Raw genomic sequence first — 24328 nt, 5'->3', positions numbered from 1 at the left:
ATTCATTTCTTAGATGTGCAAATTGTATGCAAATTTTTGTCCTGCATTTTGTCTTCCTTTTTGGAGGTGAGTGTCCTTTTCGGGTGCTCTAAGTTGGCCACCCTAGCTACGGGTGAGAACAGTTTATATGGGAAAGTTGTACTTTGTTCAGCAGTTTTCTCTTGAGCTCCAGCAATTTGCATAGCAAATGCGAATCTTTGTCAGCATCATTTCCAGTTGTCTTTGCAGTTTAGTTTTGCAGGAGGTTACAGAAGCATAGGAACATAATGGCAGAAAACGTCTATACAGCCTCTCTAATCTGCCTACCCGTATCAACTATTCAGCTTTCCAAGCCCTATCACTGGGTCAGAAAGCCTCTGTGCTTGTCCCATGCTCTCTTGAGTTCAGATACTGACCTTGCCTCTTTCACCTCCTTGGGGACGTGGTAGAGAGAAGCTCCTTCATTTTTCTGTTCCCTTTTTGAAGTTCTGTCTCTGCATTTTCCTGTGCATTCTGCAGAAGTTATTACCTGGTACCACAGTGCATCTGCTTCACTTAAAACACATTCAGCAAAACTATAGGTAGGACACAATTATATTTGAGACATGCTCATAAGCCAGCAGCTTATACCGTCCCTCTGCTAGGATCATGCCTTGCCCTGGGCCTTCCTGAATTCCTCTGGGAAACTCCCATGGAAATCTCACCATTTCCCACTGCTTTTCTGAGACGCTGGCTTCCAGGGCTCGTACTTCCGTTAGGAAAACTAGGCGGCTGCCAAGAGCACCAAACCTTCGGGGGGCGGCAAAATCCCACCAACACAAGGCCCATTCGGGGGAAAGCCAATAGCGCCAAAGAAGGAAGCGCTGTGCTGGTGCTGCCACCAGTAGATAAGTTGGAGGTGGCGTGAGGATAATTGAATGTTCGCCTAGGGCGCCAGATACTCTTGCACTGGCCCTGCTGGCTTCCTGTCCAGGGAATGCTCAGACTCCTTCAACATCAGATCAGGTCGGTCGTAATCTCATTTTATCTTCAGCAAAAGTCATCATAGCCTTTCTGTATTAAATTCTTAGAGTGCTTGATATTTTTATAAAATACAATAAATGTGTGCCTTAAAGTCATTAGAGAATTTACAGCAATATCTTACTTTTTTTTTTTAATTTTCCTGAAAGCTTAACGCTCAGTACAGTGAAAGCATTCTCAATCTGCTCCTCTCCAGCTGCATTTGCATCCCTGTCACTGACAAATGTCCAACCCGTTCTCTTCACAGCAACCTAGCACAGGGCTTCCCAAACCTGTCCTGGGGACCCCCCCAGCCAGTCGGGTTTTCAGGATATCCTCCATGAATATGCATGAGATACATTTGCAAGCCATGGAGACTCGGCATATGCCAATGTATCTCATGCATATTCATGGTGGGTATCCTGAAACCCCGACTGGCTGGGGGGTCCCCAGAACAGGTTTGGGAAGCCCTGACCCAGAAGCTTTTTCATCTGCGTGTGCTGTCAAGAAATCCACGGGGAGGGCACCACTGAAAAGCCTAATTCTGATACCTGATTTTCTTTGTAATGTGCCTTTAAGAACAAGTGCCTCAAGTTTGTTACCCGCCTGCCCTTGAGGGTTGATCTAACATGAATGTGCGGGAAGGTTCTACCAGTTATGAGGCTCTCTGGCCTTAAGGTGAATAGTCCCTGGTTCACTATTATTTAGGTTTTTTTCTTTACTTCAAGTGCCTCCACGTAAGGGACTCCTTCAAGCACTGTGATAGGAAAGGAATATACAATGGAGACATGCAAGATTTCTGAATAGCAGCGCCAGACAATGGGGCCAAAGCAATAAGGGGAGCATTAAACCTAAGTGCTGAAATTCAGCGCGTGGTATCCTAACGTGCAGACTACGTTTTTATTTTTATTCCCGGTGCAGTAGGCTAACGGTATGCTAATGCATCAGGAGTTAAAGAAATTGCACACCAGCAGGAAAACGTACGCAAAAAAAGGCTTAGCGCACATAAAAAAAACAAGATTTAAGCACGCACAAAAAAAATATTTTCTGCATGAACAAATCCTGAATAACTCGTGTTCTGCTCCTAACTTTTGTGCACATAAAAAATTGTTTGCAGCGCAGAAAGCATTTTCTTATGCACATAAATCATATTTTAGGCACAGAAAACATGCTTTTTGTGCACAAAGCACGTTTCTATGCATAAAGTGCCAACCACTGGATCCAACAGCAGCACTCCATTTCCCACCGGTAGACTGACATTAGCCCTGGGAATCTTTACTCCAACCTAGATTAGGATCCCAGACTGTGGATCCCTAAAGACTGGAGGAAGGGAATAATAAAAAAGCTTGGGGGTAACCTGCACGGAGCGGCAGTTACTACCTTAGGAAGCTTGCTGGGCAGACAAGATGGACCATTTTGGTCGTTTTCTGCCGTCATTACTATTTATTTATTTATTTATTTATTTAACAACTTTTAATATACCGACGTTCGTAAGGCACATCACGCCGGTTTACAAATAACTCAATTAAAGTAGGAATTACAATGAACAGGGGGCAGTATATAGTATATAGTAACATAGTAACATAATACTATGTTACTATGTTACTATATTTAAGTTTCCAGCACAGCTCTCTGCATTGGGAGGTAATAGCTAATGCCTTCATTGGCATGGGATTTCCAAACGAGGACGCTAGTGAATACAACACTGCTCTAGGCACACTTTTTTTGTGCGCAAGTTCCTTGCTGCATTGGCAGTAAAGTTTGCGCACAAAAAAAGCGAGCAGAACTGCAGATAAACTGTGTGCTCTGGCGCGCACTCCCAATTACATCGATCTCAATAAAAGTGAAGCAAGAGTTGGCCAGTTTAAGTACTACTAAGGCATACATTTTTATTAATTTGAGAAGAAAAATGGGAACAGGAACTACAAGGAAGGGCACTAAAAGTCACAGTCCATCGCATCAGATGCAAACCCTTCCCACCCACAGCACAAACAGCCTCCAGGCTCCAAGAGATTGTAGGAAGTCCACAATTGTGAAGTAGAAAAAGGAGCACACATGCTGATATGGCAAAGAACAACTGCGGTAAGTGAAACTTGTGCAGCTTGAAGTGCATCATTTGTTCTCTAAAGAAAAGGAAAATAAACAAATCTTCATTTATCAATGGAACCCTTCCTGCTTCATTGGAAGTCTGCCTTGTAATATGAGCATATCCCAACTATTAGGCCTGCTATGAACATGTGCATTTCACTGGCCAGAGGAAGGCCAGTTTCAGCCAGGCTGATACACCCAAGTAAATTTCATTAAAAATTGCCCTCTTTATTATTATTTGCTCAGTGCCCCTTTATCCAAAACATCTAGCAAATGACAATTTTAACTGTCACCTTACATAGACAGTAGGGAGTCTTGTGTTCATTGCTTACAGATTGTAAGGTGAGAAGTCAGTGCAAGAATTAAAAAATGCCAAGGTAAATAGCCTAGTAATTCAGTGTAAAGAGATGAGAGAGCCTAAAAAGTGGTAGAAAGGGAGGAGAGGCCTACTGATAAGCCATGGGCTGAGAACCATGGAAGGTCAGGGTTCACATCCTGCTTTACCCATTGACACTCCTTGTGACCATGGACAAGTCACTTTATCTCCAGGTACCTCAGGTATTGACTTAGATCGTAAGTTCTTTGGGGAAGGCATTTATTGTTCCTGAATATTTGTCACCATTGTACAGTGCTGCATACATCTATATGTTCTCAAAGATTACTGCAACGCCCTTCTGCTCGGTCTCCCTGCCTCCTCTACTAAACCACTACACACCGATTCTAAAAATTCTACACTGGCTACCCATCCACTATAGAATACTCTTCAAGACACTGACCATCATTCACAAAACCATCTATCAGCAATCCTCACTCCAACTTACCATCCCTCTCGAACTCCACTCTTCATCAAGGCCAATCAGATCCGCATACAAAGGCTCTCTCCAGGCGCCCCCTAGCAAGTCCTCTATACACAACTCCATTGTAAAACGAGCTCTATCCACCGTGGGACCGCATCACTGGAATTCACTTCCCCCAGATCTACGCCAGGAACAATGCCATCTCTCCTTCAGAAAAAAACTGAAAACCTGGCTGTTCGCCCAAGCATATCGCTGAAGAAGCCTTTCTACTACCAGCACTGACTATCACTCCTCCCCTCAGTACCGCCCCTCCCTGTTCTCCTCCTTCCTCACCCCCCTCGCTCTGGTCCCGGCCCGCCCCTGCCCCCCCTCGGTTGCGTCCTCTGTCCCATTCACAATGGAACTGTTTGCTAGAAACTGCTTATTTAAATAACTTGTTAAATCTGCACATCTATGTTAACCAAATATGTTTTGCTATTTAATCAATCACTTTCTGCTTATTTTACTTTACCCTGTAGTTGAAATTCTTTAAACTACCCTTATTCTTCTGCCCTTATTCTTCTAACGGCCATGTTCTACATTTCCCTGTTTTATTGTAACTTTCTCTTTCCGTGTTAACTGGTTCTCCCCTAGTTTTATTGTAAACCGGTACGATAAGACTCTGTCTTGAGCATCGGTATATTAGAAGAATTTAAATAAATAAATAAATAAAAATATATTGCTATAAAAAGGACAAGTGTTATTATTAGAAGCTTTAGATTAATTGTTGGAGATTTGTGCAGATGCAGGGTGGTTGTTTGTTCTAAGGATGGGGAGCTCCAATGCAGAAGCAACAGCAAATGGAAAGAGATGAGCATGGTGGTGTAGTGGGAAGGAAAGGGAAAAAAAACTGGAATGCAGAAAGAAGAAGGAGGTGGCAGGAATAAGAGAGACAAGGCGTAAATGAAAACTGAATGACGAGGTTGTAGGAAGCCAGTAGTAGCGGCCATTAGGAGAGCGTGGAAAAGGGGCTTTGAATATTGCCTGACCTTTATGCAGGTAAAAGAGCACGCATTGTTCTATGAACCTGGAGTATCTGGAGTTATGCCAGGGTGAGCGGTTTCTATCCTATGGTACATATCTGATAGGAAGCTGCAGGTCAGGATAGGTAATTCTGTTTCCGGCTGGCATCCAGTGCCTACAGGTATTCCACAGGAGTCAGCCTAGTCAGAACTTTTATTTAATAACCATTTTGCACCAATTTGCAAGCTACTGATTAGCTTCCATGAGGGTTTCTGCCTGTACGCTGATGATATATTGTTTTATAGAAAGAGAGAAAATGACGGCAGAAAAGGATCAAACGGTGCATCCAGTCTGCCCAGCAAGCTTATGGTAGCATCTGCTGTGCTATACAAGTCACCTCCTTACTTAGTTTCCCATACCATCAAAGTCAGGGCCTTTGTTGGTTGCTGTCTGAGTCCAATTCCCTGTAACCTCTTGCCGTTGAAGTAGAGAGTAATGTTGAAGTTCCATCCAAAGTATCAGGCATGTTGGTTAAGCGTAGTAACTGCCACAGCAGCAAGTTACCTCCATGCTTATTTGTTTTCCCCCTATGCTGATTTGTTTTCCCAGATCGTAAAATCCAATGTCCTTGGTTGCTGTCTGAATCTAATTCCCCTTTTCCTCTTTTTCCCCCCTGTAAAAGCAGAGAGCAATAATGGAGTTGCATCAACAATATGAAGGCTTATTGGATAAGGGTAGTAACCGCCACATCAGCAAGCTACTTCCATGCCTCTTACTTCATTTCCCTCCTCTTGCCTTTAGGGATCCACAGTGTTTATCCCATGCCCCTTTGAATTCTTTCACCATTTTTGTCTTACATTTCCATGGCTTCCTCATGGTCTGAGACAACAGCTTTGATTTCCCTTTGTCTAATCACAATCAGGCGCTGCCTATCACATAATAAAATAGCTCTCAACCTATCTAAAATGGAGATTGTCAATCCAACGCAGAGAATCTTTGTTAATGCTCTCCAGTATTAAGATCAAGAACACTGCATTAAAAATCATTCCTCGTGCTAGAAGTTCAGGGATAATAATTGATTCCAAACTTAAATTTGTAGTTAAATTGGGCATTTATAAACAACGATTATTATGTAACCTTAAACCTTTGTTACATTCTGCAGATATTGGTGTAGTGATTCAAGCTATTATACTCCCTGTGTTGGACTACTGCGCCTCAGCTTATCTTGGTTTGCCAATAACAACAATAAAGGCCTTGCAATTGCTGCAGAAAGCTGTGGCTCAATTGATTTCCGGTCATAGCATGAAAAACCATATAATCCCTGCCCTCGCTTCCTGTACTGTAGAGAATTAAACACAAAACAGCATTCTTGGTTCATGAGTTATTATCTCTAGATACCTTTCCTTGCAATACTCTGGATTTATATTGCTACAAGATCATTGTCGTCTTCACAGCAGGGTTTGTCTTCCACTGCCAGCTGAAAACATGGCTCTTCAGCCAACCAAAGCATGACGCCTGGGCAGTAACTTAGATCCAGTGAAAACACCTTCATCAAATAAAGGAACCTGGTTTACAGACTTTCCTTTTCAACAGGGAATTAGTTTTGGTGCGTAACATTTCTGACTGGGTGCGGCCTACAAAAAGGAAAGAGACCGTGAAGAGTACATCTGGGCAAGGAAGAAAAACTTCCCTTGATATTAAGTGAAAGAAGAAGAACCAGATGAAAGACAAGGAGGGTATTGTGGACGCAGGCTATACTGAGCGCAGTAGGCCTGATGCTGGATAATCAATGAAAGGTGGCCTATATATATATATCCTGATGAGCTGGGTGTCCCCCAGAAGTCAGAGAGGCCAACCACATACAACAAGAAGAATGGAGATCGCAATGGATATACAGTAAGTGACAGAAATTAATACATACTTACATAATGGTTATAGCTAGCACATCTCTCGCGCAGGAACAGTTAGAAAAAAAAAGATGTTCCTGCGCGAGAGATGTGCTAGCTATAACCATTATGTAAGTATGTATTAATTTCTGTCACTTACTGTATATCCATTTTCCATTTGCTCATGTATATGCTTTGAATGATATATAATAAAGAATAGTAACGTAAAATAGTATCAGAGTTGTTCTTGTAAACAATAAAAGTCGAACCATATGTTTTGAACAGTATGGATTTATACTGAGTAAGCCAGAGTGGAAAAGTTATCTGGGTAAAGTCAACCAGATAATTTTAACTGGATATTCAACGGAACTTACCTGGATAAGTTCCTGAGGCAACATGGTTTTACCAGCGGAAGGTCATGTCAAATGAATCTGATTGATTTTTACAATTGGGTGGTTAGAGAATTAGATCAAGGATGAGCAATTGATGTGATTTACCTGGATTTCAGCAACACTTTTGTTTTGGTCCCACAAGGGAGGCTTATGAATAAAATGAGAAGCCTGGGAGTGAGTCTCAGGATAGTGGAATGGATTAAAAATTGGTTTACTAATTTATAATTATCTATGAACTCCTTCCCCTGCTCCAACTAGAGTTGTCCAAAGCAATGTACAGAAAAACCTGTACAATATATGTAAGGACCCACTGGAGTTCATTAAGCAGTAGTGCCCTTGGTTTGACTCCTTTAGCTAGGGGCAGATAAGACTAGTGAGTAAGGGGAGGCACCATTTGGTATAGCTGCTCCCTTTGAGGATCCTGGGACGGCCGTCCCTCTGGTGAGGAAATAAAAGAGCTCTGGCCTGAGAGCTTTGGGTGCAGTGCAGTTTGATTTTTGGAGTTAGAGGCGGAGCAGGAGCTTTCGCCTTCATTGGATTTTTGGGCCTACTGTTTGGGCAGAGGCACTCCAGCCTGGTGTCCTTAGGTAAGGTCAGGAAGCTGCTCTTCAGGGCCACTCTCTGGCTTGTAGGGTTGTTTTAGGCTTTTGCTGAATTTTCTTTGCAAGAAGTCTGCGAGACCTCTGGCTGTTGCTTGGAGAGAGGTCATGGGGGAACCTTTCCCTGGGGGGGATCCAGGATAGGGAAGACCCGCCCCTCTGCATCTTCCTGGAGGTGACCCGCTACAGAGAACTGCTTCTCTTTTGGACTCAGTTTTGGGAAAGAGATTTTTGGTTGCATAAACCAAGAGGAAAGGTTTTGCTGCCCCCCCTCTTGCCCTAACTAGGACCATCTGAGAGCTGTGTGTTCCAGGGATCCCTCTCATCTAGGGATCTGAAGAAAGAGAGAGAGAGAGAGAGAGACTTTGGAGAACTGTAAGACCATTTTAAGATTTTTGCAGGACCCCCCATTTGGAGTCTTTACCCTGGGGAAAAGGTAAGTTGGGATTCTTTGTACAGAGAGTGTTTTGTTAATTTTACTAAACCTCAAAAATAGCACCCAATTCTTCTGGGGTATTTGGAAAAATGACAATCTAATATATAAACAAACCCCCAGTGTATTTTAATTTTTTTGCCAAATATCGAAAATAATTCTTTGCTCACAATCAAGTCTTAAATTTACATATTATTTAAAAGGTAAACCGCAAAGTGTCATGAGACCCTTGCACTTTACCCAATGATTCAACGACAAAAATTTTTAGAAAGGTAGAGGAAGGGTTTCATATATAGATTTCTCAGCCCAGCATAAGGTCTGTTAGATTTTCAAGTATAATCATCAACCAAACCTCCTCCACCTATGGGTTTTTTTAGAAATTCTGTGCAAACCCTAGTGAAAACTGCAACACAATTTTTTTTATCCCTTAAAACCAATTTTTCTTAAATATTATTTGTAAAATACTGAAGCCTCTTTCAATATGATTTCAAAGTCCCGACTTATCTGACGATGTTGAATCATTGGGTAACGTGCAAGGGTCTCATGACACTTTGCGGTTTACCTTTTAAATAATATGTAAATTTAAGACTTGATTGTGAGCAAAGAATTATTTTCGATATTTGGCAAAAAAATTAAAATACACTGGGGGTTTGTTTATATATTAGATTGTTAATTTTACTGGCATTGGAGGGGTTTTTCCCTGTCGACCTTGCAACCTCATTTATCCAAACCCTGGAGGGTGAGTGTTTCCCCTGGCCTGGAGGAAAGAGACCCATGCACAGACAGAGAAAAGACGGTAAACTATAAAAATCAGCTGTGGTGTTAAAATCTGTTTATTGAACTGGGCCATTCATTCCGTCAAATCACCTTCAGTAAAGTTTACTTTTTGGACACTCCATCTGAGTCTCCTGCATGTTCCTGACACGGACAGCATTCGCAGCAGTATAAGATATATTTTTGTTATATAAGATATATTTTTATATAAGATATATAAGTTATATAAGATATAAGATATGTTATATAAGATACAAGTTTAAGATATATTTTTGTTATAGTCACTACGTTTATCTTCTGCTTCTGTCTCCTTCATCTCCCAAGTTTCCATGCCCCTGTTTTATTGTAACTTTTTGCCTCTTTTTCTATGTTAATGTTATGACCTCTTGTTCCATGTAAACCGATCTGATATGATCTGTCTCATGAATGTCGGCATAAAAAAGAACTAAATAAATAAATAAGATTTACAACTCTCCCAGGGAAGAGAGTTATACAGTCACCCCTGCCACTCAGGGTCTTGAAGGAGGAAGTCCTTCCCCCCACCAGTAAAGAACCCAAGCCCTGGGAAAAGACTTGTGAGCAAACTAGTACAAGTGGATCCAGCCCCAAGAAATACAAATTCTGTTTATGGCCCCTTCGGTGTTAAGTCAGCACCTGGAGATGGAGTTACATGTAAATATAATATAAACATAAACAATCACAGCTTACAAAAAAACAAACATATCAGTACTGAGATTTGGTGACTGATAGATAATAAAGTGAAATGGTAAATGGAACCTACTCTGAGGAGAGAACTGTGATAAGTGTAGTACCTTAGGGATCAGTTCTGGGACCCCTTCTGTTCAATATCTTTGTGAATGATATTGCGGAAGGGTTACAAGGAATTTTTTTTTTTGTGGATGACACTAACATTTGCAACAGAATGGATACACCTGAAGGAATAGCAAGAATGGGAAGTAACCTAAGAAAACTCAAGGAGTATTCCAAGGTTGGGTAGCTAGGATTCATTGCCAAGAAGTGCAGAGTCATGCATTTGGGGTGCAGAAATCCCCCAAAAAGGAGCTGTATATGATGGCGAGTAAAAGACTGGATGTGCACGGACAGGGATTGAGTCCTCAGGGTGGTATTTTATTTATTTATTTGTTTGTTTATTTATTTGGTCGTTTTATATACCGTCATTCCAAAAGAAGATCACAACAGCTTACAGAATTAGCATTTATATATCACAGTCAACAATCATGCTTAGCGTTAGTGTTCACCTTTCTAATTCAACGTTACAGTGTATACAAATTTGAGTTCATAGTTAAGCTTTCAAGGATACTATAGTGTTTGATGATATGAAGGCAGCAAAATAATGTGACAAGGCAGTGGCTAAGGTCAGAGGGGTGCTGGGCTGCATAGAGAGAGGCATAACTAGCAGGAATTCTAGGATGGCTTTTCCCCTGGCCTGGCAATTATGACTCCAGCTAGGAAACATCTCTCATTACTCAATTGAAGCTATCTGCATGGACAGCTGAGGACTATGGAAATACCAATCTCTTCCTTGAAACAACCTCTAGCTCTTTAAAAGCCTTAGGGGTCCACTTGGACCTCAAGACAAAATGTCCCTAGTCTTGAAGGCCTGGACATCCCAACCATCTTCTCAGGACAGGAGGCATGATAAATAAACAACCTCTGCCTTGGAAGGAGTGAGTTGAAGAACTCTGACCCACGAGGGCTCAGTAGTTTTGTTCAATTCAAAACATCTCCCACTGGGGAGTGTCTGACACCTTCACCACTTCTATTTTTTCTCTAACCTCCTCATTGGGATCTGTTGAGGCTCTGAGGCCTACTAGAAAAGAGCAGTTTGTGACCCCCTTACATTATTAGAGATAATGCTGATGTTCCACTGAATCATCACTCTAAAGCAGTTCTGGAGTACCACAAACAAGTCTGGTATTCAGGACATCTACAATGAATATGCATGATATATATTTGCATACAATGGCGGCACTGCATGCCAAGTATACCTCATGCATTCTCATTGTGAATATCCTGAAAATCAGACCTTTTTGTGGCATACCAGGACCACAGTTGACTACCCCTGCTCTAGAGGAAATAATAGCAATTTCTGGTTTAGTTCCTTCTACCCTTAACAGAAGGCTTGGGTTAGCCTGCATGGAGTGGCAGTTGCTACTACCCTTAAAAATAAAATAAAAAACTTGCTGGGCAGACTAGATGGGCCATTTTGGTCTTTATCTGTTGTCATTCACTATGTTACTATATTAATGGAAAATATTGGCAGATAATGACCATGCAATCTACTCTGTTTTCCAATTTGTACATGCCTAGTGTACCGTCACAGATCTTAATCTATGTGGCCTTCTCCTACCCTTCCCTTGCCATTAATGTACCTTTCTCTTAGTTCAGAGGTGGCAAGCTGTGCTCCTCAAGAGTCGCAAACAGGACAGGTTTATTGCATGCAGATCTATCTCATGCATATTCATTGTGAATATCCTGAGAAGCTGGCCTGTTTGTGGCTTTCGAGGACCAGAGTTGGCTACTCCTGTGTAAGTCTCAAGAACGCTTGAATTCTGTCACTGGTTTTGACTCCTGCTCCCTCCACTGAGTCTATCCCTGTTGTTTACCATACAATCAATAAAAAGTATTTTTTCAGATTCCTTTGGGGCTTCTCTTTTCAGCTTCATGGGATGACCCTTTGTCCTTGATCTTTTGAATCCATGGATAGTGCTACTTTTTGATACTATATCCAAGCCTGCTAGATATTTGAATGTTTGTGTCTTATCTCCCCTTTCCCGACATCTAGTAGCACTACAGAAATAAGTGGTTTCTTCTTTGGCATATATCTTTAGCTCCTTAAGTCTCTCTATATAAGGCTTACAATATATGCCATACGTTGTTTTGGTGGCCCTCCCTTGAATTGTCTCAACCTTAAGTCTTTTTGTAGATGTGAGCTCCAGAACTGCACATAATACTCAAGATGGAGTCCCACCAGAGATCCTGTATGGAGATACATTACCATTTTTTATGTACTCAGGTATACTATTAGCTTTCTCAACAGCTTTGCTACATTGACTGGCTACCTTGACTAGTGATTGCTTCTTCTTCTTCCTCTCATCAACAGTATTTAGCCCTTGGATTTCTGCAGCCCAAATTCAATACTTTGCTTTTTTTTTCTTTTTGGATCAAAGAGTATATGCCAAATCCTTGACCATTCTGAGTGACTATGCATGTGTTATGATGGCCAAGTCCGTATTATCCTGCATTTAGATCTCGGGAGGAGGCAGCCTTGCTTTACAATGGGTAAAGCTGGTGTCCTTGTGAAATTAAGGTTCTTAGGGGAGCAGCAACAGTATCTGGTTTATTAAAGGAGGTGGTAGCCTTCCCTAACTCACAGCAGGTAGGGCTGGTGACCTCCTATGTTTAGAATAGAAATGTGGTCTTTTCTACAGACATTTTAACTAGATATGTGAGCATAGCTCAAAGACTGATATGAGATATTGCGTACTGATTGTATGTTGCAAACATCTAGACATGCACATATGCAGCTCTGGACACAGACACAAATACATACACATGCACTCTTAGTCACTCATACATACATAGTGCTTCAGCTACACATGCAATCTCAGTGATGTACATGAAGCCTTACTCCTGCATATACACACTCATTAGGACCCAGGAGAATCTCTCGGGCAGTGAACCTCATTCATAAGCCAGGGTATGTAGGGAACAATCTCAGGGGGTCATTTACTAAAGGTTTCTCCCATTCTGTGTCTATGGGAAAAATGCTTAATAAATCGGGCCCTCAGTCTCTTAATACCTTTGCCTTAATTGTCATTCATTGCCCACAGCCAATGCAACAGACATTTTTTAAATTCTAAACTGAGCAGTAGCTAGACATGAGTTATGAGACCTAACAGGCCTCGTCTTCAGAGGTCTCACAAGCTCATTTACTAAAACATCTTTATTTGCTAGTCCCTTAAAAAGGCAGCTCAGGCTGCAAATGCTCTAGCTCTGTCCAAGACCAATATGACTCCTAGGACTCTTCAAACTACACAGAATTTATAGTAAAATCTTCACCTCTAATATAATTAAAATAATTATTATCTCATATTGTAATTAAATATCAAACTGAATATTCTGGTTATTACAATATTGTCTACAATAAAATGGTGACTACTTTTATTTCCTAAATTGACCATCAATCAGGGTGTGAAGGAATGGGGTCGCCCCTCAGTCACATTCTCAGTGGAATGTGATACACAGAACAGCCATCGTACATCTTACTTCACCAAATCGGTCTTCACCTTGTTTCAAACTAGCTCCAAATGAACTTTCTTCAGTCTTCTTGGACAGCATTTAATACATTTCAAATGTATTTTTCAGAAAATTAATCGAGGACTCAAGGGCATTCCATACATGGTGTTAAAGGCTTTGCACAGCAAATGTTTACCAATGAGCATCTCTGTCTTTGTAAAGGGCCTGTAATCTGTGAAACTTAGGAGGGGCAAAAAAAAAAAATGAAGCATTGGAGTAAGTCTTCATGGGACAGAATTAAAAATGTCCTGCTCAGGCCTAAAATATATTTTATGCAGCATGAGAAAAAATGCCTCAGGATGACTGCTGCCAGCTATATTGTAGCAATGAGGCCATGATGAATAACCATATTTTAAGATTCAAAGAAGGCTAAATAAAACCTATGGAAACCAGCATGTTGCCTCAGCTACCAGTTGTAAAAGCAAGTCAGTGCTGTTGGCAGCTCAGAGCTCCCATCAATAAAAATCTCCAATTATACCCTAACTATAACTAAAATTGCAGGTGGCATTCCTGAAAGCTTAATCACTTGAACATTTTAATTCTCAGTTTTAGAGTGATAATAGCAAAGAAGATTCATGTGAGGATTTAACTCAAAAGTGATTGCCAAAATACCTTTCCTGACAGGTTAATTGAGCTGGCCCAATAGATTAGAGACAGCACTGGATGCTGTCATGCATGAGACCTGGTGTTTGCTCCTTGGATCAGCCAGGATTGAGGATGCCATGGCAACAGTGTTCACAACTCATGGGGTAATGGAAGTCTCCTTCAATACTCCGCATTGACGCCTACCTGCTGGAGTCAGAGTGCACGCAGATTGAGTTCCAAATTGGGAATGGCTGGGCTAAATGGGGAGTTGGAAGCCCCAGGTAGTTATGGATCAAGGCTCAAGGTACTGTTGTCTCTATAGAGGCAGGTTTGATTAAGCTGAAAGGAGCAAAAGGAAGCTGCCAAGCCCCAAAAAAGATAACTTCAGAAGGAAGCATCCATGTAAAATATCTATGTACATGTAGTCAAAATATATTTCTAATACATAAATATATTTAAGCCTGTGCATCTGTATGACTAATTCATATTGAGTTTAGTGGTAAATCTATCTGGCCCTCGACCCTGGGCTGTGGGTTAGGAAAGTTGCATTCCTTCATTATATTGCACACATCCCATCCTAGAGGAAGGATATTTTTCCTGAATAAAAACCTTGTCAAGTAGGAAACTAAAATGATGGTAGTCAAAGACACCAACATTGTGAATGTTTTAAAAGGAAAGAGCTGCACGTAGACCCCATCTACAAGGCGGCATCCTGGGTAATGTATCACAGGAGGGATTTTCAGAGCGGTTTCCCCTCCTAGCAGTCGGAGGAGGAGCCCAAACAGGAAACCCACTGTGGAGCCATATGTGTTGGTGTTGGGAACAAAGAGGACACAGCACAGCTGAGGAAATAGAATGGCGTACACCAGCTCCCCACTGAGGAACCACAAGTCGTAAACAGAGCGAGAGAGAAAAGCCAAGCCAGCAGCTGCTGAGCCAAACAGCACCATAGAGAGTCTCATGACACAAAGGACTTCTGTCTCCGGAGCCTAGAAAACAAAACAAAAGTTACTTAAAACCAGTTTACTTAATGTTACCTAGCATCTCTAATTCAGAGAACTAACTGATCGCCAGAGAAATTTGTTTTCCGACTTTCTTTTTATTGATTTGGGTTTTCCAGTCTATAGCATCGTATGCAACCTTTCCTTGAATAGGGTGGGAAAGGAGTGAGATGAAGAGAGTTCAGAGGGGGAGCTCATAGGGATTAGAGACAGATTGGTGATGCAGACTTGGAAATGTAAGACACAGTTAGAGAGCAGGAAGGGGTGAGAGATGGAAAATTGAAAAAGAGAAATGGACAGAAGAGTAAAAGACAGAGAGGGGCAATGGATATGAGAGATTAGAAAACTGAGTAATGGGAAAAGCATAAATGGAGAAGTAGTAGGGGTGATGAAGGGCTAAGAAGTAGCAATGGGAGTGAGACATTGGGAGGCATTAGCTGAGGAAAGACAATGGAGAAATAAGACAGATGAAGAATACAAAAAGAGATGATGAGGCAGGAGAAATGTGAGTGTGAGTAGGAGTCTAGAGTGGAAACTTTGAGGGGGATCCAGAAATGTCTTCATCCACCTCTGCTCTTCTACTCACGACCTAAGAATTCTCTTGAATAATAGTCCAATAATCACTCAGCCGCACTTCCTCCCAATACATATGTTTAGGCAAAAATTATCAAAAGGGTACTTGCCAGATATTTGTGACTTGGATTGGCCACTGTTGGAAACAGGATGCTGGGCTTGATGGACTCTTGGTCTGACCCAGTATGGTATTTTTTATATTCTTATGAAGAGCATTTATGGGCAGCTAATGTCCTAATCAGAGTTGCTTAGGCTTTATTTATGGGCATTAATGCCATAGTCAGAGATGTTTAGACTTCGAGACAAAGGTACTAACAAAGAAGAAATGCAAGAATCTAGTACTTATTATTGCTATCATAAACCTTATTCTAGGATCATTAAGATCATTATTAAATTCATGGGACTTCAATGAAAAAAGTCCAGGAAAGCCTCTTTTTTTGACATGGAGCTTCAATGCCATTATTCCCTTCTTCTCCAGAGGCCACTCTCCGACTCAGAATGCTCATTTTTCCGTTGGAAAAAAATCAGCAGAACCAGGGGTCACGATTTAAAACTCCAGGGAGGAAGACTCAGAACCAATGTCAGGAAGTATTTCTTCACGGAGAGGGTGGTGAATGCCTGGAACGCCCTTCTGGAGGAAGTGGTGAAAACCAAAAATGTGAAGGATTTCAAACGGGCGTGGGATAAACACTGTGGATCCATAAAGTCTAGAGGATGTGAATGAAGAGAAGAGGCAAAGGGGGGCTTGCGGGAACGACAGCTACTACCTGGTGATTAATACCCTTATTCAATAAACATACACATGGTTAATGCGACTCCAACATTGCTCTATGCTTCAACGGCAAGAAGAAATGTGGAAAAAAGGATTTGCATTCACAAAAAACGGGGGATTAGCTTGCTTGTTGCGGCGGTTACTTCCCCAAACCAAATAAGCCTGATACTTCACTTTCAATGCATATCCAGCATAGCTCTCTGCTTCAACGGCAGGGGGGAATGAAGATAGAGGATTTACATTCAGACAATGGACTGAATTGCATAGTCTGGGTAAACAAATAAGCGTGGGTGTAGCTTGCTTGTTACAGCAGTTACTACCCCGAATCAATTAAGCCTGATACTTCACTTGGAATACACATCCAGCGCAGCTCACTGCTTCAATGGCAGGGGGAATGAAGAAAGAGGATTTATATTCAGACATCAAACTAACAAGGACTGAATTGCATTGTCTGGGTAAACAAATAAGCGTGGGAGTAGCTTGCTTATTCCGGCAGTTACTACCCCTAACCAATTAAGCTTGATACTTCACTTAGATGCAGCTCCAGCACTGCTCGCTACATCAGTGGTGGGGGTGGAAGGTAACTAGAACCAAAAAGTTACTAAAAAGGGCCAAGAGTAACAGATAAGTATAAGAAAAAAATAAGGGTGGAAGCTTGCTGGGCAGACTGGATGGGCCGTTTGGTCTTCTTCTGCAGACATTTCTATGTTTCTATGTTGCAGTCTCCACTCTCCACCATTGACATGATTGGCATTGTCCAAAGATGTTTTATCTTCTGGAAACCTCTACTCAATTTTTTCACTTATAATGGGCACTCTCCGTTCTGGTCACCAGCACTGCTTACCGCACACGTTCCAACATCGAACTCTACAAGGACAAGATAGCACTCCCTCCTTTTATAACAACTCCAGTCCTCATGCATCTGACTCGAAAATGGGATTGGTCACCAATACCCACATGGTGTTGCACCCTGCTGACATCTGCTATGCACCCAGGAAGCTTTTCCTTCACTTCCCCCCGGCAGCTTCAGAGCTGCAGAAGTCTTCAGCACTCCAAACTCTCATCTGCAATCTTGCCTCCCTTTACCTCTATGGGAGCTCCACTTCCATAGTGTAAAGATAACTCCGAACGTCACCAAATTTCCTCCACCCTACTCTTCTGTCCATGCTTCTATGCCTTATGTTGGGTGCCAATTTTATATAGCCCCTGTTTTGAGCACATAAAATGATGGAATTTGTGTCTTTGTTTGTTAAGGGTCATCCCTTCCAAACATTTTAAGGGGGGGTTCTTAAAATAGTTCATGCAGATAATGAAGTGAACCTCTACAGAGAAAGCTGGGGTGGCAATTAACCACACTCCAATTAGAAAGGGAGAAAACACCTTATCTTTCCCCCATCAACAGCGGCCTCTAATCACTGCTGGCTAAAATAAAGTGTAGCAGTCAGATTTGCATCTTATTCACAATAGCTAACATTCATGAGACTTACAGAGGCAGCCTCCTATTCTTTTAAAGGAACTCTTATGGATATTCCCACCTGTTATCTCTCTGGAGCATAGCAATTATGCTCCCTCCCAATTATCTCATTCTCCAAATAGGCTCACACAGTTAACTACCTCAGACATATCAAAATTTGCATCCATAGGGGACAATGCAATTTCCATTCTCAGAACTACTCATAACTCCTTGGTCTATGATCTCCCACTCGACTTCCATACCTCTCCAGTCCCATGGCAGGTGGGCTTTCCTCAGCATTCCCCAATGCAATGGACCATAAGGGCACTCCTCATCTCAGACTCACCCCAGACTCTTTCTCTCCTCAGTCTTGTTCCAAAAGGGGAGGAATAACTGCCACTTCACCCCAGTTCCGGGTCAAATCCTCAACACTCTCCATACCACGGCCTTGGGCTTCTCCCCTTGAGAAGAAGAGCCCCTGTAGGGCCCCATCCCCAATGGGAGGGTCCCTGGGCCTACCAGCCCACAGGTTGGCAACTCCTGACAATTAATTCCTGGAAACCCCTTTCACATACCAAACCCTCAGAAGGGTAGGAATCACAAGGGCCAAACCACTAAAAGCTTCCCATTTTTATAGCTCCTGCTAAACCTTGGTCACCCAGTCAGAAAAAAACATATTTAAGAGAACATAAAAATTGCCATACTAGGTCAGACCAAGGGTCAATCAAGCCCAGAATCCTGTTTCCAACAGCGGCCAATCCAGATCACAAGAATCTGGCAAAATTCCAATCTGTAAATAGATCCCTTGCTGCTGTCGCACAGTGATAAGTAGTGGCCATTTCCTAAGTTTACTTGGTTAATAACGGTTTATGAACTTCTCCTTCAGGAACTTGTCAAGCTTTTTTAAAAGCAACTCCGCTAACTGCCTTAACCACATTCTCCAGCAATAAATTCCAGTGCTTAATTGTTCATCGAGTGAAACACATTTTCTGCAGTTTGTTTTGAATGTGCTATTTACTAACTTCATGGAGTGTCCCCTAGTCTTTGCATTTTTTAAAAGAGTAAATAACTGGTTTACCTTTATCAGTTCTATTCAACTCATCATTTTATAGATCTCTATCATATCCCCTCTCAGAACTCTTTTCTCCAAGCTGAACAGCCCTAATCTCTATAGCCTTTCCTCAAGGGGAGCCATTCCATCCCCTTTTCCAATGCAACTATATCTTTTTTGAGATGCAGTGACCAGAACTGCACACAGTACTTTAGATGCGGCCTCAACTTTGAGCAATACAGAGGGATTATGATATTCTCTGTTATATTCTGCATTCCTTTCTTAATAACTCCTAACACTCTGTTTGCTTTTTTGACTACCGCCACCCACTGAACTGTAGATTTCAAAGTCGTCACTTATTGCTATGCTAAATGAAAGACCTTCATAATATTTTCTGGACATGAGCGCAGCATTAAACGCCATTAATCATGTGCTATTAATACAGCAACTGTCTGAACTGGGCCAGGGTGGTCTGGTTTTAAACTGGCTTCGATCTTTCTTAGCAAATTGAATTTATAAGGTTGCATGGTTTTAATAACTTTCAACTTAGCAGGCGCTCTCATATGAGGTCCCACAGGGATCAGTGCTAGCCTTCATGCTTTTTAATCTTTATTTGTACACACACACACCCCGACGACCCTTATTCAGGCTTATGGCATTAGTTGTTGCTTTTGTGATCCATTAAAACCAACTTAAATAACTTATCTGCAATGGCTTCTTGGCTTTTGGAACACAGGTAAAATTAAACCCCTATAAAAGTGAAGTGTTTTGAGTCTCTAGGAAAAATCGTGCTTTATCAGTTCTCCCGAGATATTGGGTTCTTCTATATATCTACGGAATGTAGTAACCAGCTTAGGAGTAAGGCTGGATTTAAACTGTTTAATATGTTCTAATGTGTTCTTAGTTCTTATTATGTATATATTTTAATTACCATGCTTTGATTATGTAATATGTAGTTTATTATGTAATTTATGTTCTTATTGAGCCCAACTTTCAAAACTGTCCACAGGACACCATTTGTGTGCATGAATGGGACCACGGAGATTTCTGCTACTATTTTATAAACTGTATGGCAGGAGTTTATAAAATAACATGTAATTCTGCCCCTAAAGTATGTGTGTACGTTTCAGTACACGTTTATTTGTAATGCAAGAACATACACACTTTCTCTGCCCATCTTATAAAATTATGCACATTTACTTTACATGCATAATAATTTATATTATAACAATGCAGGCGTAATAACCCAGAATTAAATGCAGAGGCAGGTATTTTATAAAATATGCACGTACTCCGCTTCTCAAAATACTTACCTAAGCTCGTACTTGAAATCATCAGTTCATCCAGACCTTCATCAGTTCACCCAGATCCTCCAGCAATTCACCCTGAACCCCCACCAGTTCACCCAGACCTCACACCCAAAAGCTACAGATAAAAGACAAGTACAATTTCAATTGAGTGAGTCGATTAGCAGATATGAAATGGTATGGACACGTTTGGTAACGGATGCACTTATATCACTTACAAAATAGCAACTTGTCTGTGCACTTTCAAACCCCACCCCAGAATGCCCTGAAAACACCCTTTTTATTTCCCATTGATTGTATGTAGGAACATTTCAGCAATGGGAGGTTCAAGGGGGTGAGGTGATTAGTGGGTGATAGCTCTTGTCCATCCCCATACAGCAGGGCATCCCAAATCTTTAGCCAGTGGCAGAGGTGTACCTAAAGTATTTGGCACCCGGGGCGGATACGTCCTTTGGCACCCCTCCCCCCTCTTTATATAATTTTAAAATTTACTAAACATCGATAAAATATTTCAAAACAGCAGCCACATCAAATAACACCCAATAATTTAAAAACTAATCAGGATTTTAAAAATCTCCCATTCTCCATATCTATCATCTTAAGATTGTTGATAGACTGGGAACATGCATACACACATACACACACGATATGCTCCCTCTCTCTCACACACACATCACACATATACTCGTGTGTGTGTGAGAAAGAGATAGAGGAAACGTGTGTGTGTGTGTGTTTGTGAGACACACACACACGTCCTCTGTGTCTTTCTCATAACACAGTCACGCTTCCTCCATCTCTCACCTACACACATCCTTTCCTCTCTCACACACTAACACACACACACACACACACACACTGAACTGGAAACCACAACAAGCCAGATTTTGTTTGCAGTGCAACAAGGGAAAAGCAGAAAATCACTATTCCTCAAAACAATACAATTAAGAAATATAAATCAATCAGAATAGTAAAACCATACAAAAAAAAGTATACATATCAAAACAATTGATGAATAAAATTACCAAACACTAATAAAATATTTCAAAATAACAGATATCACATCTAATAATTAAAACTAATAAGGATAAAAAAAATTCTCTCGCATGCCATACCTGGGAACTTTAGATTTGTAATCATCCTGAGATTGTCCTGGATTGGAGGAGAGTGCATAGATTTTAACCCCTCTCACACACATATTTATAGACACACATGTACAGGCACTCTCTCACAGACGCCTACACAGGCACTCTCTCACACAGAAACCCACACAGGCACTCACAGACACACACATACACAGAAGCATCCTCACATACATACACATAAGCAGCTTCTCATCCACTCATACACACACACACACATATCCTCTCATACGCAGGCACTCACTCTCACAGGGCCAATCGCTCACTCTCTCACACACATTTTGGACCTCTTCTTCGGTGGCTGGCTGCAGAGCAGGGCCTCTTCATCTGCCACTGTCTCCGGGGAAACGCCGGCGGCACCACAGAGCCTCGTCTTCCGCCGCAGGACCTCACTTTTTGCAGGCGGGGAGTAGGAACCCCACCAGCCCGTTACTCCTCCGTGCCGCTGCGGGACCTTCGTATGTGCTGGCAGTAATGGCACCCCTTCCCATTTTTACCCGGGGTGGACTGCCCTCCTCGATCCCCCCCCCCCCCTTAGTACACCACTTGCCAATGTGACCCATTTTAGCACGTGAAAATTCACAGGACCCCAGAGGATGACCAAAACAAATTGGCAGCAGTTTGGTTCCCCCCAGCAATCACTCCATTCTCATCCTCCTCACACTCCAGCTGAGCCTCCACCTCCTCCCTCTACCTCCACTCTAGCTCTTCCTCTCTCTCTCATCTCCTCCTGCCCTTTTTGCATATCCCAAGCTGATCCTCCCTCCTCCCTGGCTCTTTTTATAAATCACAACTAATCCTTTGTCATTTCCTACCTCTCATCCCTTCCCCTCTATCTCACCTTCTCCCCAACCCTTCTCTCACATACCCCCCCCCCCCTTCAGTGCCTCTCACCCCCAGCTTCTTTCTTACATCCCCCAGTCGACCTTTTGCCATTCCCCCTTTCTCACCTTCCAGTCCCTTATCCACTTTATCCAACCCTCAAGTCCTTCCTGCATCTGATCCCTCGCCTCAAACATCTTCCTGGTCAGGATCGGCAGCAACATTATCCTTTGGACCCTGGGCCACGGGTGGATGACAGTTGGTGGGATGAGAGGGCAGGCTGTTGACGGGGGCAATATATTTCTCTTGCCTAGAATCAGTGGTGGGTGGGAACAGAGGATCGGTGGCAATCACCACCTGCTTGGCACGCTCAGCCCTCCCCTTCCCAAGCCTGACGGTGATCTTCAAGCGGCAACAGTATTAGTAATGAAAGCCAGAACAGGGTCTGTGAGATCTTGCAAGCTCAGAGGCCCTGCAGTGTCCCAGATCCCTCCTTGTGCAGGGCTTCCTGCTACCACAAACTCATGCAAGGGCAGTGCCGCTGCAGGGCCTGTGAATGGGCACCAGCACACAGGCCTCATGCTGACTTCCATTTCTAATGCATGAAGAGGCACACGTGACCCCCAAGAATCCTAATCCGGGTCTGCAGCCAATTTTTCCTCCAACACAAAGACTAGGGGGCATTCCATGAAGTTAGCATGGGGCACATTTAAAACTAATCAGAGAAAGTTCTTTTTTACTCAACGCACAATTAAACTCTGGAATTTGTTGCCAGAGGATGTGGTTAGTGCAGTTAGTATAGCTGTGTTTAAAAAAGGATTGGATAAGTTCTTGGAGAAGTCCATTACCTGTTATTAATTGACTTAGAAAATAGCCACTGCCATTAGCAATGGTAACATGGAATAGACTTAGCTTTTGAGTACTTGCCAGGTTCTTATGGCCTGGATTGGCCACTGTTGGAAACAGGATGCTGGGCTTGATGGACCCTTGGTCTGACCCAGTATGGCATTTTCTTATGTTCTTACTTCAGTTCTCTAAGGTGGCCCCCTGGAGCCTTGAGCTATAAACAAGCTAGATTGGGAAGAGGGGGTGAGGGGAGATACAGAGCTAAAAATACACAGAGAGGGAAGAAAGAGAAAGGAGACAAAAAAGACTGAAGAAATGAAAAGAAGACAAGAAAATGAGAAAAAGTGAGAGAAGGAATGAGAAGAAAGTAAAGAAAGAATTCAGAACTCAGAGAAACAGAAAAGTGGGGGGGAAAGGATTTTGTTGTTGGTTAGAAATTTATACTTCTTTTTCCTGTCTGAATTAAAATCGGCTCAGCTCAAGTTTGGTTCACCCTTGGCTCACCTATCTAAATTTCTGGCTTGCCCAGGCTTCCCAGACAGATGAAATATTAGTATCTTACTAAGAGAGAGCCAGCAATCAACCAGCCTCTCTCAGGGTCTCCAACCAGCTGGCAGAACAGGGCGAAAAACAAAGTCTAACGCATGGAGATAAGGACCCTATTTTTCGCAGTATCGTTTGCTTTCTAGGGTAGTGCTACACTTTACAATACACGGTCGACTTTTGATTGGCGATACCTCATTACTGATGCCAGAAAATGATAAAAATGCCACTAACAGATCTCCCCTGCTATTCACAGTTAAGCCACAAAATGATATTATCCCTGGAAGCATATACATACTATTCTAATTCCTGTATGGTAATAAATTGTAAAAATAAAAATAATAATAATTTGGATTTTTACAGCAGCAACTATGTGAAAAGATTCCACCATACTTTAGGGATGAGCAGGGGAAAGATTTTCATTTTGATTTGTTTTTGGTGTGTGTTTTTGTTTTGTGGTTTATTTTATTTATTTATATTTTTTTATATTCCAATGTTTGGTTGGAGTACCATCACCTCGGTTCACAAAGAATACAATTTAAAAATTCATTCTACATACATCAATAAAATCACATCTCAAGCAATAACAATTACAAAAATTAACTACTCATGAACATATATCAACTCAATCATTTATAGACAGAATTTCTGCATTGTAGCTTTACAGAATATATCACTTAGCTTGGACTGATATTAAACGCCTGTTTGAATAGCCTTGTTTTCAAAGCTTTTCTGAAATGTTTAAATTGGGCTCAAGTCTTAATTGTTCTGGCAGGGAATTCCAGAGCTTAGGCCCAGCTAATGATAGGGCTCGATCTCTAATAGATGTTAATTTGGCTGAGGTTAGAGATGGAATAGATAAGAGCAGTGGCGAAGCTACGGGTGGGCCTGGGTGGGCAGTGGCCCACCCACTTTCCATTCAGGCCCACCCAAATTTCTTTGCAAGACACTGCAGCCAATAAAAGCA

The 24328-nt window shown here is 41.9% G+C and overlaps 1 protein-coding gene across 1 annotated transcript in view; it reads right to left on the bottom strand.

Annotated features, from left to right (window-relative positions):
• Positions 1-9048: 9048 nt before the first annotated feature.
• LOC115091949 (high affinity choline transporter 1-like) overlaps positions 9049-24328 on the bottom strand; it is a 56815-nt gene continuing 41535 nt past the window's right edge. The window contains exon 8 of the mRNA XM_029602334.1: positions 9049-14843. Coding sequence (XP_029458194.1) covers positions 14337-14843 — 507 coding nt within the window. The 3' untranslated portion in view covers positions 9049-14336. The remainder of the gene's footprint in view (positions 14844-24328) is intronic.

This window comes from Rhinatrema bivittatum, chromosome 5 (genome assembly GCF_901001135.1).
Source record: "Rhinatrema bivittatum chromosome 5, aRhiBiv1.1, whole genome shotgun sequence".
NCBI classification, from domain to species: Eukaryota; Metazoa; Chordata; class Amphibia; order Gymnophiona; family Rhinatrematidae; genus Rhinatrema; species Rhinatrema bivittatum.
Note: the sequence above shows the minus strand (reverse complement) of the source record. Positions and strands in the feature narration are given on the sequence as shown.